Raw genomic sequence first — 19,822 nt, 5'->3', positions numbered from 1 at the left:
TCCAATCAATGAAAATACAACACTGCTTCAAGATACCTGACATTTGCCCTCAAGTTATAAAACAATCTGCAAGTTTACAAAACTGGCACAATTTACAATGAGAAGTACAGAGCATCACTAAGAGTTCTGAGCTGCAGATTAAATTCCTCAGAACAGTCCCCGACCACATCAGTCAGTGGTTTGCTAGCCTACAGCACAGCAATGCTTAGGAGCCGATTTTCCAGTGACTCCAGAAAACACGCAGTCGGAATGTTCTAAAAGTGTCAGCTGAATCTGAAGAACTCTCAATTATTACTAAAAATATATTTCTATCTGTGATCTGGTTTTAGAGCCCCTGGGATTCGGGTTTTCTAGCTTTCTGCAGTAAAGGCTCCAATATAAGTACCCAGATGTTCACCATTAAGTTCCCCATAAATGAGTGACAGGTTAAGAGGCTCAGAAGGCTTAAACCAGGCAGAAGGCCGTGCAGCAGGGTGCTAAGGTGAGCTGAGCTATCCCTTCCCAGGGACACGAGCTAAACAAAGCTGTTGGCTACAGGCGGCCTGCCTTCCTTCCACCAGTTCCGTGGAATTTGCTCCACTGCACAAGAGTGGAGGAGTCGTGGCTCCACAGCCTCACCATGAGAAAACCTCACTCACGCGGTAGCACAGACTCCTGGTTTCTGCCCCAGTTTATGTACTTTAAAATTAAAAGTACACACATACGGTCAATATGTGTACTGTGTACAGCTGTTGCCTAAAAGCTTACACACCTTAACAGAGTACAAGCTGAAACTGGCAACAGCACAACAGAGAAAGGCTCTTGTTTTGCAATTCTGTTTTCTCTCTGAGTATACCTGATCAACTTCCTACCCGTTGCTAAAGGAGATGGAACTCCAGGTGGAAAGGTGATGCAGAAGCATAATCCTTAAATTCTGGCTATGGGTAGATTTCTTCAGAAACAAAGAACAAAGCTGAAGAACACAGAAATTTCTTTAGTTGTTTCCGTTCTTGAAGTTCTTCTCATTTTAAGACAATCCATGAATGAGTAAACAAACCAAGGACTATCTAGGGCTGCACTGTCTGTATTTCAGAGACTGATATTACCGTTAGCAGATGGTGGCACAAACCCTGGTGTCCAGAACTCAAAAAGAGTATTGACAAACTGTGAAGCCACCAGCACCATCCCAAGGCTGGAAAAAACAACCCTAAAATAAGACTCCAATTGCTCCAGCTGTTTTGTTTAAGCAACAGATTAAGAGATGACCTGATGATAGTAATAAAGCACCCACCATGGAACACACATTACAGACTCTGTTGATTAGATAAAGATCTAGGAAAATCCAATGGATGAGAGCTGCAAGACGACAAATCCAAACTAAAAATAATTTACCATTTGTTTATTCATTTAAGCTCTGAATCGTTAGAACAATATATTACAAAAATTGCTAGAAAGGGTGCTTTTCTAAAAACTGATTTCTGACTGAACCTGTGAATTGATTGAGGGTGCCAGAGGTCAGAACAGATGCTCAAAAAAGGTTTACAAGAACAGCATACTGTTCAGAGAGAGAACACGGCCATTCAAGAGCTATTAGCTAAATAACACAAAAGTTCATGGGAGCCTCACGTAAGACACTAAAAAAACTGTACTGATCTTAAAAAACTTTGTCCTTGCTGATGAAATGGCAATCTCTGTTTACCAGTGCAGGAAATAAGGAAAACGTGTAACTGCCTAAAAACCTTAGTAGCACAACCTCTAGTTGCATTAGGCAGTGCAATTAACACCAATGCTGCTAATGACAGCTCTGAGGCAGGGTAACTCCCTGGCAGAGCTGTAGCCTTTGTGGGCATTGTATCGTTTACAACACCATGGGCTGGGCCCAGGGGGTGGTGATCAGTGACAGAAGTCTAGTTGGAGGCCAGTAATTAGCAGTGCATGCGTTCAACATCTTTATTAATCACCTGGATGATGGGGCAGAGTGCACCCTCAGCAAATTTGCAGATGACATAGAACTGGGAGGAGTGGCTGATATGCCAGAGGGTGGTGCTGCCATTCAGATGGACCTCAACAGGATGGAAAAACACATTGTCAGGAACCTCAGGAAGAACAAGGGGAAGTCCAGCACCTGGGGAGGAACAAGGCCACCAGTACATACGGGGGCCTGCCCAGCTGGGAAGCAGCTTGGCAGAGAAGGACATGTGGGTCCTGGTGGACACCAAGTGGAACATGAGCCAGCAACGTGCCCTTGAAGCAAAGAAGGCCAACGGCACTGGCGAGCTGTATTATCCCTCTCAGAAGGTCGAGGGGGGTGATCCTTCCCCTCTACTCAGCCCTGGTGAGGCCACACCTGGCTGTGTCCAGTTCTGGCTATGAGAGACATGGACATACTGGAGAGAGTCCAGTGAAGGGCCATGAAGATGATAAAGGGACTGGAGCATTTCTCCTATAAGGAGAGATGAACACTGGCACAGGCTGCCCAGAGAGGTTGTGCGAGTCTCCCTCCTCAGAGCTACTTGGAAGCCATCTGGACACGGTCCTGGACAAATGGCTCTAGGTGTCCCTGCTTGAGCAGGGGGTTTGGACCAGATGACCACCAGAAGTGCCTCCCAACCTCAACCATTCTGTGTTTCTGTGATTTACCAGGTGAGAGAAAACTATACCATAAAACTGTCAAATATCAGAAAAGCCAGAACAACTTAAGCTAATTGTAGTAAGATCCACACATATGCAGACTCTGCATACTGACAGAGAGGAAAAAACGGTATGCTAAGGTAACAAAGTCAGGTGTGAGGTTGAAGTACATGGCAACTAGAGAACACTCACTTGAGAGTTAAAAGGTAAGATGAGAGTACAACTGTCCTTCAGTTGAAGGAAGTCAAAGTAGAGGTTACAAAAATATCGTAGTAAGGTGCTAGCAAATGTTGAATGAGAAACAGCTGACAGATGGGACTTTGCAAAGGATTTGATAGGAAAAATTTTTCTTGTGGCATGAGGGGACTAGAGTCTAGAAGCAGTGAAAATGGCTCAAGACGATATTGGGAGTGAGAGTATCAGACAGTGTCATGAAGACACTTCCAAGCTATCCAGCCTCACCCACTTGTGTATGCTCACTGAAATTATTTATCCTGCATCACATTTCGTGGACTTAACCTAAACTGCCACATATAAAGCATACCACTTATAAAGTAAAATTAACCAATACATTCTTACGCTGAGAAACCCTTCAAAGCAAACACAACTATACAAGTCTCTTCCTAGAATTCCCAGCTAATGGAAAGCACTCCTGTTAGCTTCCAGAATTTCTTGTTGCGCATTTGGCTTGAGTTCTTGGGACTGAAACATGCACCTTCCTATCATAACCATACCCAAGGACTCTACAATCTGCCTTAGCCTGTATCTTCAGAGCTATGAGTCACTGATGCATACAATGCAACACTAAGCAAGACATGTCTTGAAACAAAGAACTCAAGGAAACAGGTTTTATCAAAGCAATTGTTATCAAGCTCCTTATTTTGATACTGACCTGATGTTCCAGATACACTGTCAAAGCCTTACTGAGAGCACACCCTTGCATTCTTCTTATGCACGAAGGCAGTACTCTATGTCCTGTCTACATAACATGATATACTACGTATGGGTTTAAACAGATGAAATACACTATATATATGCCCTACTGAATGCACATCTTTACCTTCGCTTTCTTTGAAGATACACATGTACCAACCACTGGGCAATAAATGGCCACACGACAGCAAAAGCTAAAATACCCGGAGAAATTTCAAAGGGCCACCATGATGGTTTCTAAGGAAAACAGAAAAAAATTCTAGTCAGCAATCTGTGCGCACACCCTGAACACCACATACTTCTCAATCACGTCAAATACTACCATATCAAAGCAGAAAACACTAGTAAGACCAGAAAAAAGATTATCAAATAACTTCTTCAGACACAGATTATTTTTTATCTCCTTGTCAAGAGAGAGACAATATGAAAAGCACATCCTAAGAGCTAGACATAAAATATTCATCTCATCTGCTTTCACCATTCACACTGCTTTTTACAAATAGAAAAAAAATATCTCACCTTGACAGAGGAGGCAGGCTGATAATTTGAGTGTAGTGCTGCAGATTTTGCCTTTAAATACAAACAAAAGCTGGTAAGTATAAAAAGAAAACTGCAATCAAAATTTTTCTGCTTCACAAAATGTGAATATGAAGTTTTTCACCGTGTGAAGGCTTTGCAGTCTGCATATATGACAGTTTAAGGAACAGAACCACACCCCTGCAACCCTCCTTTCACCACTCAAGTTTCCAACTTACCTCTCACGTTTCCATTACCCTTTCTAGCATTTTTATCACATCTCTGTGTGTTAAAAAATGAATCGGCATCACTTACTGGATCTCTTTACAGTTTTTCAAAGCCTCCCTGCCCAACTGGTCATTGCAACTTCCTCAACTCTGGTCCAGTCCCCGCAGGTGCAGCACAGAGCAGAAATCCCAGCAGCCTAATTTGTATGATTACATGTTTCAACCCCAGTCTATACAAAGGCAAAAAGCACTGTTTCAGTCCGCCCTTAGCTATAGCTACAGGCATGTCTAACAGCATAAAGGAATGAGAATACTCTGTTCCAAATCTTCCAGGCAATCCAGAAAATGGGAAGTACCAGAAACTTTTCAAGGCTATTCCCATACACTATTGTGGTGCTTCCACAAAAACAAAGCAGTCAGTTTTCTAGGTGTTTCTTAACTTATCTAAGTGTGACTTAGATAAAGAAGCTTCTGCTTCTTCTTAGGTAGGGGTAGCAAGCACAGCATGAACTGCTGGGGAAGAATCTTTTACTGTTTCTTCATATATTGCTCAGGCAAAAAAAAGAAGAATATCATTCTGTATTCAAACATCAGATTCTTGAATAGCTGTGATAGAGTGAGATCATGGTTTTAATAAATCCTTTTCCCTGGCTGCCTTAGATTTGGAGTATGCATCCCATAGGATACTGCTTGTACAGCTCTTTCATTCCCAGGTAGATCAAAATACATCAGTAAGTCAAACAAAAACAAACACTGGGTTGCTGGTTCAACTATACTCACAGCATATTCTATTCTCCTGAATATACAGCATTTCCATTGAAACAGAAGGAAAAAGAAACACTGTATCAATAAATATCTATACTTGCTTAAGACTTCTTTTGCCTGTCTTGTATACATGATGTGAAATTCCAAGAAAGCTGGATTACTTTGCGGAGCAAGAATGCTATGAAGAATCAGTCTTCTGCTAACTGAAAAATGAAATCAGAAGTTCTGCCTTGCAAACATTTACCAGTCTGGAAGGTTAAGATAATTTCTCACTTTGAAAATGCTTTGAGATCTACTGATCAAAAAATTATCTGGGATCACTTATTACTAACATTAACTAGGAAATCTCCACGTAGCAGCTATGTAAAGTGTATCAATAACTATGGCTAAGATTAGTCTGATCAGAAATCAGTATAATAATAAATGGTTAATATTTAGGTCAAAATGCATGTTTCTGCTCACATGTAAAAGGGTTCTGAATTGTGCTCCTGAGACTAGGTACCAGTAAGAAATTTTAAGTTGGAATAAACTACAGAATGTAACTGAAATGTCTCCGCAGTTTAAGAAAATATTGTCTGAAATCTTAATTTTAAAAAGCATAAACATATCCAAGGACATTTAATAAAAAGTAATCGAATAACTTCAGTGAATAATACCTGTGATGCTGTAACCGCCTCCAGCATATGCAGCCTCTGAAGGACATTCTGCATGTCTTCTTGCAATCGCATCAGCACTACTGCAATCTGTTCATTGAGACTACCCCTGGGTCCTCTGTCAGATCCCCAGCGCTCTCCGTCCCCTCCACTACCCATCTGACCACCTTGTGAACCATCTCCTAGAGGCTGAAGTCTATGCCCTATTTTGAGGGAGAAAAAAATAGATAGATAAACCACAGGATGGGCTACCAACTCTTACTGAAAATGTTTATTTTAACAGTTCAGCTTTCTCCCTCCCAAGCTCAGTGTGGTACTCCTAGTCATACTATGTTCAGACAGTTCAAAAGCACTGGGAGGTTACTGCAACATCATTTGAGATGTTTCCCTACAGCCTCAGTGTGACAGCGTCATTCAAGGTCCTAGAAATGCATAAACATTTAGCAAAAAATTATTAATTTACATCCAGTCAAGTTCAGCAGTAAATTCTGTCCTAGCAAAAAGTAACATCTGTCTTATTATCAAGGGAAGGTGTGTTTTAAGTTTGGCACAGTTTCCAGCTGGAAAACAAAGAACACCGGAATAGACTAATGAGAAAAGATAATTCTTTGAAACCTACAATACTCCTTTAAACTATGTACAGCTAGCCTATCATGTTTCTGCCTGCAAGCAGCAAACCTAAGTAAAACAACAAAAGAGAGAAGGGGAGAAGGTTAAACTATAATATACCCTTCACAACAGTTTGCCACATAAATGGATTTTCTTTTTAATTTTGCATCTGATTACATACAGGTGCCATACAAAAAGGCATACATATATATAAAATACTTCCTGCCTTTTTTTTTAGTACAATAATCTTTACCCTTTGTAGATCATACCACTGGCATATGGTACTACGCCTAGGTGACAGTATTAGAAGTATTAGGGAATTAAAAAGAGTGGAGATCCAACAGAAATTGAACATCTTATTACGAATCACAATAGATAGTATCAGAGTCACTCAGAAGTGTGGCTAACACTCCAATTATATAGAAAACAATGCATCACTGATACCTTTCCAAGATGTTCCATGGTTTCAAGTAAAGACACCATAGAGATATAAATGCATATGCATTTAAAAATAAGTATGTAACTTGTAAAGAAACTCTTCTTATGCACAGACAGCTTTTGAAGATTAAATTTCTAAACAGACAGGTGCCATGAACAGCAGCTGGAGTTTAAGGGAAGCCAAAACAGAAGAAGCCAACGTGCTTATACAAGATCTCTATAGCACAAGAAAATCCTTTTGTAATACTTACTATGAATGAAATAAATACTCTGAAGACACAACTGATTGCTACCCACTGTAATTAGGATTTTGTTATCTTTTTTATTGTGAATGACAGAAGCACTATACAGCATGACCACCTTACTGGAGAATGTTGACAAGTACTTCTCCAGCACCAGTGACTTTTGGCAGTCAGGAGAGTGGGGAACACAAAAGCAGCATGCACAGTACCTCTCCCTCTTCTGACACCGTAGAAATCTGCTTTTTCTCCACTTTTCTTCTCCTTGTGAGGGCCCCCATTACTGGCTTTGCCATCTTCTCCTCCACACTTGACTTCACCCTGTTCTTGAGCTGGCCCCTCTACAGTATTTCCAGGTTGGAGATTCCCATAAGTCATGCAAGCACGCCTTGGAAAATCCGTATTTTCTAACAGAAGACTGTGATCTACATCCAAGAAATGGGATGAATGCTTTAAAGATCCTTTAGCTGATGTGATGATCTCCAAGGGCTACAAATTAACATTAGCAAGTAATTAAATTCTGTAAAATATGACAGTTAACAAAAAAAAAAGGAAGACGCATCATCTCGAGTTTCACTTTAGTTTGCCCAGAATTAAGACTTTTCTTTTAACAGGAGCAGTTGTTGTCCAGTAGAACATGCCTACTATTGCCTAAATGTCCTTCTCAGACTGAAAATGTGTTTGAGGCAAATATTCTCAAAACAGTGACACCACTTGGAATCACTGTAGACACTTCCAACATACAGTAATACTCAGTAATTACTAAAATAGAACGTTAAGATCTGAAAATCTTCAGTTTTCCCTTGTAAAACTGGCTTTGTTTCCTAAACAGTTAGGATATCAAGTAGTATCCTAACTCGCATTTGTGAGCCATGCTTTCAAAAGTCACATGCTATCAGCAACCTTGAGTAGGCAGTGGTTACACTTACAGTAAAGGGATCACATTGCATCACATCAACTTGTTCCAAAAAGCTCGGCTGCACCCTGTACCTCTCACCAAACAAAAAAAAGGCACAGTATTCCATCATATTCTTACTCAAAATTGGTGGTACTGTAGGAAGATATTAAAAATGGATGAGATATGCATTGATCAGGTCACAATTACATGCTCTGCCAACAGGACTGCCTTAAGATGGTACAAGGAACCCTTTGTTCAGGGCAAGGACAAGCACTGCACAAGTATACGCTGAAGCAGACTGGAGACCTCAGCTAGCTGAAAAATAACTCCACGAAAAAGCCAAAATAACCAAAAGGGGGGCAATGAAATGTAATCTTCTGCCAAAATCCTGTTTGTGAAACAGCAGTTCATAAACCTGTATCAACAGAATTGAAGGACAGAGTGTTTGCTACATATTTTCCAATACAAAGCTGTATTTAATTCTTTAAATGAACCTCTTCAGTCTGAATTGATCCAACTGTTGTTCCACTTGTATATTTATTTACATATACCTGAAAATTTGTTATTTTGTTCAAAACTAGAACTTTTCTCATGCAGGTTGAGAAACTCTTTAACAAATTATCCACCCACCTAAATTAAAGAATCTCAAACAAGCTTGAACAATACTCAATAAGATGATTGGGAAACCACTTAGGTAAGAGTACTTGCAGCACTTCTACCAAATCACCTTTCCCAACACACTTCATTACGCAGTAGATTTTTGATTTGCTAAATGGAATTCTCTAGATCCTCAAGAAACAGCTAGACAAGAGAATGATGCAGTATTAGAGTGCTTACTGGTCTTTCTGATCCCATGCATCATTCATATATTCCTCCCCAGAATCAGGAAACTAGGTGAGTACAATCTGCAAGTCCACACTTAAACTGGACCTCTGAAGGAGGTCCAAGCCAGTAAGCCAACTAAGATTGCAGTTCACACAATAAGCAGGAGCACAAATTCAGTCAAAACTAAGCCAGCATAGTTGGTGCCCACCTTTTACATGAAAGTCAGACACAAATATTATGGCTAAAGAGAGTACAAGAGAATCCAGAAATCATTGTCATCTCCCACTTCTTTAGACCTAAGCCACTTTCAGGCATTGGACTACAGGCCACCTGCTAAAGCTTACTCTCTATTTATTCTAAGAAACAAATGCAGGATTCATCAGGCCAGAAAAAGAACATGCAAAAACTTCAGTGTGGCAAAGACACCTATTGCTTCTTAAGAGGAGTTGGATCCAGATGGATTCTGGTCCCTATATATGTTATGAGACCCTAAATTAATCTTTGGTCACAGCCCTTAGTTTCTTTGTACTGCTGTTTTCAGTACCTTCCCCTCACAAATTCTCTGAGGGCAAAAATTTCAAGGCTTTTAGATCAGTAGCAATCAAGTTGTAAAAGACTGACAATAAAAAAATCAAAAAAACTATAGTCCAGACAGGAGGAAGGCACACAAATTACTTCACCTCTGTGTGTCCAGGTTCACCTGATAGATAGGAACCTATTTAAAAGCAAGCATACCAGTTTCAAAATACACCTAGGAATACTAAGACCCTACCTCTTCTAGTCCAAGTTGCTCCATAGAGTCACAATAAACTTCACTGTCTGAATCACTGGTTAAGTGCTGAGCTGCTGAGACCTCTTCAGTATTCTCTTCATTTGCACCTGTACGGAAAGGAGATATGCACAGGTTTCGTAAATGTGAACCTATCCTGTCAAAGAGTAAAGCAAGGAGTTAAAAAGTCTACATGAGCTTCAACTTATGCCCCTTTTATTTACAACTGTCATCCTAAAGTTAGATCCTGAATGAAGAGGTAACACAGGAATTATATAAAACTTTTACTAATGGGAAAACTATACCTCATATTGGCATTTCTGCATTAGAAGTTGATAATTTTAATTCTACCTTGTTCATTCCACTCTCCTTCCCAAGCTCAGTACAAAGCAGTTTTGCCTAAAACTACCTGTTAGTTTTAAAATTGTATCTTTAGACATCAGTTTCAATAAACTGGCACTTACAGTATGTTCAGCCTTTGAGAATGACAAATAAGATACTAGTCATTTTCATTTCACTACAAATTAGCTGTCAAAGGCAAACAGTATTTGCATAGGTAGCATAATGATTTTAAAACAATTGCACTTCTGTGATTTTGCGCTTCTTTGTCTCCTAATTCAATCTCTCTCTTTCTCGTAGGACCTCCTACGAAGACTTATTTTAAACTTATTTAAAGACTCATTTGATGTTTTATTTTGGAGTATTCTTTCTTCAGGTTTCTACAGCTGGAAGACACCATTGCTAGTCTCTGAACCCCAGGATTAAGCTTTCAAGAAAATTTTTCCATTAAAAACATGTGCAACTGAAAACATGGTCTTGCAAGGACAATACCTTGGTGAGCACTGTTATTAGCTATTTCTAGGCTTGGCTCTGTTTTCTTTATTTCTTCCTCCTGGTTCAAGCCATTCAGGGCAGATTTGGTCTGGAGGACGTTCTGCATATCTGGGATGAAGCTGTCCTTGTAACAGCCATTAGAGACAATACTTTCCAAATCCTTAGCAGCTGCAGATTCTGGTTTCACATTCTTATAGTCTGTAAAAGAACAAGGAAACCTTGCAAATAGAAAGCTATGCACCTAATAGCTTGCAATACATTTCTCCAAGTAGTTAACTTTCTAATGGATTGTATGTATAATGTATCTGCAGAACAAAATATGTAAGTGCTCCTAGATTCACAGTCACAGGGATTGTTCTGCTCTTGTAAAAAGCGTAAATATAAAATTTAATTTGCATAAAGAGCAGATGATCTTTAAAATGTAAGTAAGCAGATCCAAAGTTGATGTCTTTGATAAACTGAATAATAATCCTAACGTCCTTGGAGGAAAAAAACCTATACAATTCTAAATATGTAATTTCATTTGGTTTTTACTTGATGCTGGTATTTCTCAAAACTCTTTATGTACCCCCTAAATGAATCTCAGTGAAAGTTCTGATTTATTTTGTTTGAAGGAAAAAATAAAAAGTGATTTTCAATTCTACTCTTACAGCCCATGTAGCCATTCACAGCTCTTACAAACAGTACAGGCAACAAAATCCAGAACAATTCAGACTTTTAGCTAAACTACTGACAGAACTTTCTAGCTGAGTCAGAAATTGTACGGCACAGCTCACAAATTTGTACTAGTTCTAAGTCTTAAAACCCAACTTGAGACACTGCCATTTTCACACATACATCCACATGTATTTCCACCTAATTCTCCTGAAGAAGGACAGCATTCATGATCCTTTCTGATTTCCTGCCACTTAGGTATTTAAGAATAATTTTGGAAGAGATAATGGTCCAAGTGCAGAAAACATACCCTTTCCATTTAGCTGCAGTTCTTTTTCTTCCTCTTCACGAAGCCCTTCCTCTTCTGATTCTGCTCCGCTATCACTACTTTCAGCTTTTCCATTCACAGCCTTTATATTTGAAGTGGAATTCATAACATTGCTAAGGTCTAAGAAAAAGTTCAAAGAGGAAAAAAAGATGTAATTTAAAAGAAACAAACATACAGCCCTCCCCCCAATCCCTCCAACTATTACTTGTAGGTCTACAAAAGTATTTCCGTATTAGAAGATGTACCAAATAATGCCAGCTTCATTTCTGTAAGCTCTTCCTTAATTGGTTTAATGTTTCTCTTGTAGATCACCAGAGTGCCTGACTACCGATGTAGAGATTCTCAATGATTCTGAGGAAGCCTCCTGCAAAGAGACAGCTGGCCAATTTCACTACCGAGTCTCAGACCAAGCCTATTACCCACACTTATGGTACAGCTGTAGTAACGTTTAGCTAGGACCAATGTGGCCATGCTCTTTTAAACCCAAAAGGTAATGTTTTTATAGAAGTTCCCTTTTAAGCTGAAATACTTCAAAATTGCTCTCAATTCAAAGCCAGATTTTGAAACATTCTATTCAATTATGTGGGCAACAGGATTCCAAAGAAGGTAAGCATAATACCCCATGCATCTTCTCCTGCAGCAATTTAAGCAGATGCAAAATGCGGTAAGACCCAAGTTTATACAGGTCTTTATCTTAGCAAAGGGCACATGGAAATAAATTCTCTGATTTCAGTGAAAAAGATGATGAAATAAATACACTGAGCATCTGTTTGCATGACTAATTACATAAATATTTTAAAAGCCAAATCTTTAATTAGACGAAGTAACTGCTAAATCCTTGTTTTCCGAATCTTTGATTACTCCAAGGATGACAAACAATTTACTCTGACTGTATAAAGAATCGCAAGGTAAAGATTCTTTAAAAATGTGGGGGATTTAAGGGACAATTCTACCACCTCCTGTAAAAAAGATCCTGATGATCGTTTCAGCCTCCTAAGTTATGACAGAGTGATTAAGGTACAAAGAGGGGACAGTTTGTGCGAGACACTTGCACAGCTTACATGTTGACTCCAGGGCTGAATTCTGTTTTCTCACCACAGCATTCCATCTGCATAATTTCTACATTCCCTTGTCATATCCTTGAAAGATTAATTCTTATGTTTAGGCTTAACATTAAACAACAAAATAATATCCAATTACACTGGAGCTGCCAAACCAGCTCCACTACTTTCTTTACTGCATGGTAGTTTAGAGCTAAGGGTTTTCTGCTTTAATTGTGCAATGAAGGGCCTTCCCGCATTCTTCTAGTTTCAAAGCTTATCCATAGTGCTTAAAAAAAAAAAAAAAAAAAAAAGGCAAAATAACATAAGCTCTTGAATAGAAATAATATGCTAAATATCCTGTTCACCTTAAGTTTTAATGCAAGGTAAGGTTTCTATGGGCACCCTACATCACTGTTTTGGGCAGATTTAATCCAACTTTTATCTGAAGATTTTAAAAAACACTTCTTTATTGTAAAAATCAAAGTGGCAAAGCTATTGTCTGTCTTGCAGATGACAAGAATATAAGCAAGCCTATGCTCATTTTCTCCTCACTGAAAAACACTTCTTACTTGCAAGGAAATTTGTTTCACAAAAGAAAAATCCCAACATGTTTCCAGTTTATTTCTCATAAGCACGTTTCATTTATCGGAAACCTAATTCTCAAGACTTTTTTCTGAGAATCAGAAGCACGAGGAGGTCAAGGTAGCAGTTAAGTCCTCACAACACATGCATTAAGCACAGCCACAGCTCCCTGGGCACAGTAAGGCAGGCATCACCCCTCCCTTTGAAACAAAAAGGGAGCGGGGGCACAATCATCCATGTGTCCTACCCAGTCGTGGGAGTAAACAGGAAAGACCAGACTAGGAGGAACATTTAGCTGTGAAGTAAGGCGAATTAAAACTGTAAAACTCACACTACCAAAGATATTGTAAAGAGCCCCAGCTATATCATAAGCTTTTTTTTCTTAAGATGTACTTTTTTCCTTTTTGAAGGGAAGGTTTTTGAACATTCAAGCATGTTCTCTCTTCACTTAATTTCAGTAAGGAAATCATTCATTTGGGGAACTTCCAAGTGATACATCACATACATTTAAATAGGTGAAACTGGAAGAAAGTATCAGCAGTAACAGATTTACGGTATCATGTCATGGAACACCCAAATAACTGAAATCCATCAGGATCGTATTTCTTCCACAGTCACTCTTAGCAGCAATGCTCCTAAAGACCGTGAAGAGGCATCGCTGACAGAGCCTGCAGAACACAGCATGGTACACAGTTCTGGCCACTTGAAATACCACGCTTTGTTGCGTACTGTTCCTCAGAACCCTTACACTGCTATCCTCATCACATCCATCCCCAATTACTTTTACTACATCGTAAAAACCACGGTTTGCTGCCATCCTCCTTTTTACTCCAAGCATCTGCCAAGAAAGCAGCAGTAATGAATAATACCGGAGGTGACAGGGTTAAAGACTAAACAGAGCCAACTAGTAGTGACTTCTACAGTCCCTGCTGACAGGTTAATAGCTACTTCCCGAGGCATGTATCTTCTAATACAAATGATACAAGTCAAGCAAGCTTTTAAAACTTTATATGCCTTGTGCTAATCCCAGCCATCCATCCACCCCTTTATTCTTGTTTACCCACTTCAACTGCAGGCAAAAGGTTAGCAGCTTTTTCTGCTGCCCCGGTTTAGATACTTAGACAATCCCTCTTGGTTTATTATTTTCATCTCACTGCCTACAACACTGAACCGTGACATTTGTGAGAGTTTTCTAAATCAAAGCTGTACTGCTCTGTAGCCATACAAGGAGTTATGTTCTATAAAAGCCTGGACCGTTTGGGTTTTTGGTGGGGTTTGGGTTTGGGTTTTTTTGTTCGGGTTTGGTTTTTTTTAATGCTATATAGTAAGAGCTGTGTAATACTAACAACATGCAAACAGAAGGAAGAAGGATTTAACAAAAGAAAACACCAAGAAAGAAAGGGTGTGAAGAACAGACACACGGCCTCTCTACAAGCTTTCACTAGATGTTTATTTTCTCATTTCAGCTTTATTAAGAGATTTCCTAAGAGAAATTCTAAAAACATTACTTTAAAGGCAGCACTACAATTCTTCTCAATGACCTATATAGCAGGGACAAGTTTCTCAAAAATATGTATTTGATTTCTAACTCCCCACATATTTCAAGGCAATTTTTGTTACCCAGATAGCAGTTAGAAGCTATTTAATACCTCTGTGGGTCTGCCCCAGCTCGAGAGCAATTTTACAAATAAAACCTAGCTTAGCAGGTTTTTCTCAAATGCCTTGTATTTCTGGTTTTCTGAACAGGCACGTATTTCTTATACAAAATTAGCATGCACTGCTGGAGCTGTACTGATGGTTGAGTTAGCACAACACAGCATCCTCACACAAGTCCTACAGCCTTTTACATTCTTTGCAAATACCAGCAATCATGAGACAGTCTACAACAGCAGGTGAAACGCATCATAAAACATTTAACTAGCTGTGAACACCCTTATTTAATAAAAATTATGTGCTTTTGTAAAATTCCATGACTTAATTATTATCTACTCAATAGCAGTAAAATCTTGGCCACTAAAAGATCATTTCCATGACCTACATTTTATATAAAGTCTCAGAGAGCCATATACACTATACAAAACTGGTTTGATCAAGTAACTACAATTCTTCTCTTGCCATCATAACCTGATGCTTCCTGCTTGTTATGGATCCAAGCAGGCTCCCTGCTTCAATTCCAAGTTTATGCAACCATGTTCTGCCATTTCCAATACACTTGGTTATACAAATCTCTACCTCCTTTTTAAAAAGGGTGTATCCAAAATACTGCAAGGAGCGAATGCAGTAAGAAAGGAGAGGTACATTCAAGCATCTGGGAGCAATAAGCTCTTCAGCTAGAAGAACAAGAGTTCCTATACCCTGATTTCCTTCCATTCTTTTTAATAAAGCACACTACAATGAAAATTTCCAGGGCCCCTGCCTGCTCTGTAAGATCTGTTCTACAGTACTCAAGCTGCCATCACAAATAAAAAGAGATTTTAGAAGGGTCTGTCAACAATAGAGACATAAAAATACAAAATTCCTTAACTACCTCTGTTTCACCACTTTTAATTTTAAGTGCATTAAGTGTAAGCTCCCCGAAAAATGTATTCCCTAAGTACGCAGGTTGTGGCAGCCAGATCTCCCTCTATAGTTTTCCTTTTTTGTTGTTTAGTCTTCCTAAGCTTTACTGTAACAGAAAAAGAAGCCACTCAGTTTTAATTTTAATATATTCCAAAACACTACAGTCTTATTTTGCCAGCATTCCTATCACTGCTTATATGTTTTTCAGCTGTACACTTGAAGAGATGCCACTGTATTTCATGAAACAATTTAGTCAACAATATGAACATCTTTATTTAACGTTTATAAACACCAAAACAATAGTTTGTGGATAAGAACAAATACAGATAAATAGCAGCTTCTCAGAGATTTATATTAACTTGCAAATACGGTATTTAGGATTACTGACAAGCCATCCTGGACCTTTACACTTTTCAATATCTACGGAGTTTCTCATCTCCATCCATACCATCTCCAACCAACACCTGTTCCCTCACATTTTCAGAGTACGTTCCATGTAAGTAAGGTTACACCAAGGTTTCAGTTGACTTAAGATCTCCCTCCTCCCTGATGCTCCTGAGCCTTCTGCCAGCAGAGACAATCTGCCTGGGATTTCCTGAAAGCAAGCAGCCCAGGGAGAACAGCAGCTGCCCCACTGGCATTCCCAGCACTGGCAGGTAGTTCCACGAAGGCCACCAGACATCCAGAGTACAGGGCCACCAAGCACATGCTGCTCAGTTACACGGTGCACATGCAGTAAGACCAATGAATCTAGGCTGTGCCAACTTACTGTCAACACCTTAGCCAACAATCATGTGCAAGAACAAACACAAAGAATACCTGCTTCTTAGATATTTACAGTAACTTGCAAGAATAGTAAGATCATTCCAGGATCCATGATGTCCCCAGGTTTGGCACTACTTCCCTCTGGGAGAATGAGCAGGACTTGCTAGGCTCTCTTCTGTGCGGAAGAGATAGTGTCAACATCTGGAACTTTTACTTTGTGTGGCAAGTAGAGAGGAGCATTACACTCTCAGTTTTGTCCCAGAAAACAGAAAACACAAACGTAGTGAACTCAGAACCCCATAAAGAAAAATGAGTTACACTTGAAAGCAACAGAAAACCATATTGCTGAGTCGCTTTTAGTCCAGAAACTCTGATCTACAATATTGTAGCCTGGATAAAAAATTGTTTTGTCCTGTACAAGAAAAAAAAAAAAAAACACCAGGAAATTACATTAAGATTATATTCTCCTGCTACCTACTCCAAGCCTACCAGTTGAACAGTAGTTGAACATTTTACAATGCCCATATTAAACACAGCCTCACAGACAACACAAATGGCTTTTCCATACATCTTGCAGACTATGATTAAAATAATTTTTTGCTGTAACAGAGTTATACATGAAACATCACCCCATGTCCACCAAGCGCTTTTCTGAGAGCAATCAAGATACAACTCCTGCATCTGTTCTTCCCCAGCCTCCCATACCTCTGTCTACTTCTTGTTTGTAGCTTGTCTTTGTAGACCAGAGCTGTGAGAAATCTGGATTTCAGTTCTCTCATCACAAGTTCTTAACTACAAGTGAGACTTCTAAAATTGTAAGACACCAACACTCTATAGCAAGTGGTACACCTGCTAGATTCTCAAAACCCAAAGAGCTTTGACAACTCACTTTCTCCTTTGCAGGGAACTGTTGGACCTGGATTTTTTTCTTCCAGCCAGCCAATGACCAATCACACACAAAACATCTTCGTGTTGACTCAATCCAGCATTAAACAGAACAGACAGGCTTCTCTTTTCATGGAAGAAAGCTTCTCTTAGCTCCCTTCACTTCGAAAGAAACAATTTTTAATTTTACGTTCTCACATTTGCATACTCTGCTGCTCACCCTGTGGAGATACTCTCTGCTCTGTATGACAGAGGAGCTGCTGACATCCTCAGGCTTGAGCTATACCGATGCTCTGCCCCAATTTCCAACATTGTTAGACAGTGCTGGCATAAAACCATCAGTTCAAAGTCAAGTCACAAAGTAGGCTCAGATTTGAACTGGAAAGCCTGAAGCAGGTATGTATTGCAACACAACAAGCCATAGCTTGTTGAGACGTCTCACTGAGACTCTCTGTTGAGTTGACTTTGGCACTTGCTGGCCCAGCACTTAATCCTATAATAATCCCATCCTGCAGCAAACACTGCAGAGAACGTTCTAAACGCTTCTGAAGGTAAACTAAACCACTGAAATATTAGCAAAAATATTTGTAGATTAAGTTTCACACTAGCCTCCTGAATATAGTCTGTAACCTTGATTATAGCTGTTAGCTTATCATTGGGAACTAGAAGAGGAGCAAGTGTAAAGGATGGAATTTTAGAAACCCCTCACCCACCCACCAACTCCTCCCTCCCCAATGCATCTCCTAGCTGTGGTGCTGCCACCCATTTAATGTATCCTACTAAGGCACAATAATTTCAGAGTGACACGGGATTTTAGCTCTTCTCACCCCCCCCCTTAAAAAGCATTAAGAAGATTCACAGCCACTGAGTTCCTTAAAAATCCTAGTGAGAAAAAAAAGAATGAAGCAAAACAGTTTAGCAAGTATCTCTGAACTCAAACAGAAATGAAAAATGAGTTTATGACGCAAACAGACTGTTTTCACAGATGAGGACCACATATAAGCCGGAAGAGCATGCCACCAAATGCTCTACTACAAAGCAAAGATGTTGAAAATAACGTAAGAAGCTCTTTGAGAAAATAGAACTACTTGAAAAGTGAAAGTAATCATATGCAATCTACAGAAGCACAGCTGGAAAATATATTGCATTTAAAGCATAAAAAAAGTTTCTACCTGGAAAATAATAATTAAGAATAGACTCACTTTTTTCAAGTACAGTCCTTCCCTCCAAGGGGAAACTACCACCTTTGAAATAGAAGGGCTTATGTATTTGCTCATTCTAAAAGCACACAGACCTCAGTATCATCTTTTAAACCCATTTCCCATATCCAATGCTAAATAGCCATATCTGCCTGTGAGCCAGGCCAACTTCTGCCATTCAGAGAAGCTGCCACTGAAGCAGTGCCCTGTATGGGCTCCTGGTGTAAACACACTAAACTGCAATCAGCACTGCCCAAAGCCAGCATATACAGCAATGAGTCACCTTGCTTCAATAAGGCTTCATCTGGTGTAATTGCAGTAGAGCTGGGAGCAAAGTTTTCAGGACAGAAACACTCATTAGGACAAGAAAGTTTAGGAGTATTATAATGCTGAAACTATACACAGCCTCTGCAATTCGTAACTTGTCATTACTGGAGGCAACATTTAGTCTTCAAAGACTTAAAATGAGTACTACTAAGCATAAAAGCAAAGAGTCATGTCTATTTAGTAGGATTTTAAAAACAGACTAATTGCCTTGTCACGAAGCAGAAAGTATACAGGAGAATAAGAACTTGTGAACAGTTTCCAGATACTTTGCTTAGTTGTTGAAATAGTGCAGGCCTGTTAGGTAGGGATTTTCTTGTCCTCCTTTGGATCTACTCACATTCAGAAAAAAACAGAAAGCATCCACAAACATTCTCAAGGAAACATTCAGAAAGATGAGATGGCTCCGAAACTCTCAATGTGTTTCACCCAGTATCACATCAGTAGTGTGCCAATTCTAGCCAGCTTCTTCAGGCATATCAAGAAAGCTTGAATGACCATTCTGAAAACTTCAAATTCACTGAACAATGGTGCTTTGAAGATTCTCTGTCTGTCTAGCATCTTGGACATCAGATTTCTTGCGCATTTACTAGTAAGTGCAAAAGTTAAAAGGCTGCTTTTCAAAAGCACCCCTCCACCTTAACCTCCAACAGTCCTCCCCCTACCCTTCCAGCAGCTGCAAGCACAAGCGTCCTTCCGGAACACCGCAGCAGTTACCTGTTCTCTTCTGCAGTGCTGTGACAGCTAAAAGCCCACTTTCTTTGATATCTAGTATTTTATATACCTGAAAATATTTTGTCAATAATTTTCTCCGTAAAGAAGTACTTCATACCTGTCAGAGTCTGCTGACTGAACCTGCCAGAGAACCTACACTTTTCACAGATACAGGATGAGCTTTTGTCCTGGTTTCAGCTGAGACAATTTTCTTCCCAGTAGCTAGTACAATGCTGTGTTTTGGATTTAACATGACAGTAATGTTGATAACACACTGATGTTTTAGTATAAATACCTGGCAACAACAAAGTCAAGGACTTTTGAGATTCTCATGCCCTACCAGCAAGAAGGCTGGAGGGGCACAAGAAGTTGGGAGGGGACACAGCAGGACAGCTGATCCAAACTGTCCAAAGGGATATTCCATACCACGTGGTATCATGCTCGGCATATAAA

The 19,822-nt window shown here is 39.5% G+C and overlaps 1 protein-coding gene across 3 annotated transcripts in view; it reads right to left on the bottom strand.

Annotated features, from left to right (window-relative positions):
- Positions 1-19,822, bottom strand: part of ACBD5 (acyl-CoA binding domain containing 5) — a 32,115-nt gene that overhangs the window by 2,127 nt on the left and 10,166 nt on the right. For all 3 annotated transcript variants that reach the window (XM_056334620.1, XM_056334622.1, XM_056334621.1), the window contains 7 exons: positions 11,281-11,418; positions 10,314-10,514; positions 9,486-9,592; positions 7,203-7,479; positions 5,708-5,907; positions 4,063-4,113; positions 3,671-3,780 (listed from right to left, as the gene is read on the bottom strand). In XM_056334620.1, the coding sequence (XP_056190595.1) occupies positions 3,671-3,780; positions 4,063-4,113; positions 5,708-5,907; positions 7,203-7,479; positions 9,486-9,592; positions 10,314-10,514; positions 11,281-11,418 (1,084 nt within the window). The remainder of the gene's footprint in view (positions 1-3,670; positions 3,781-4,062; positions 4,114-5,707; positions 5,908-7,202; positions 7,480-9,485; positions 9,593-10,313; positions 10,515-11,280; positions 11,419-19,822) is intronic.

This window comes from Falco biarmicus, chromosome 4 (genome assembly GCF_023638135.1).
Source record: "Falco biarmicus isolate bFalBia1 chromosome 4, bFalBia1.pri, whole genome shotgun sequence".
Classification (NCBI taxonomy): Eukaryota; Metazoa; Chordata; class Aves; order Falconiformes; family Falconidae; genus Falco; species Falco biarmicus.
Note: the sequence above shows the minus strand (reverse complement) of the source record. Positions and strands in the feature narration are given on the sequence as shown.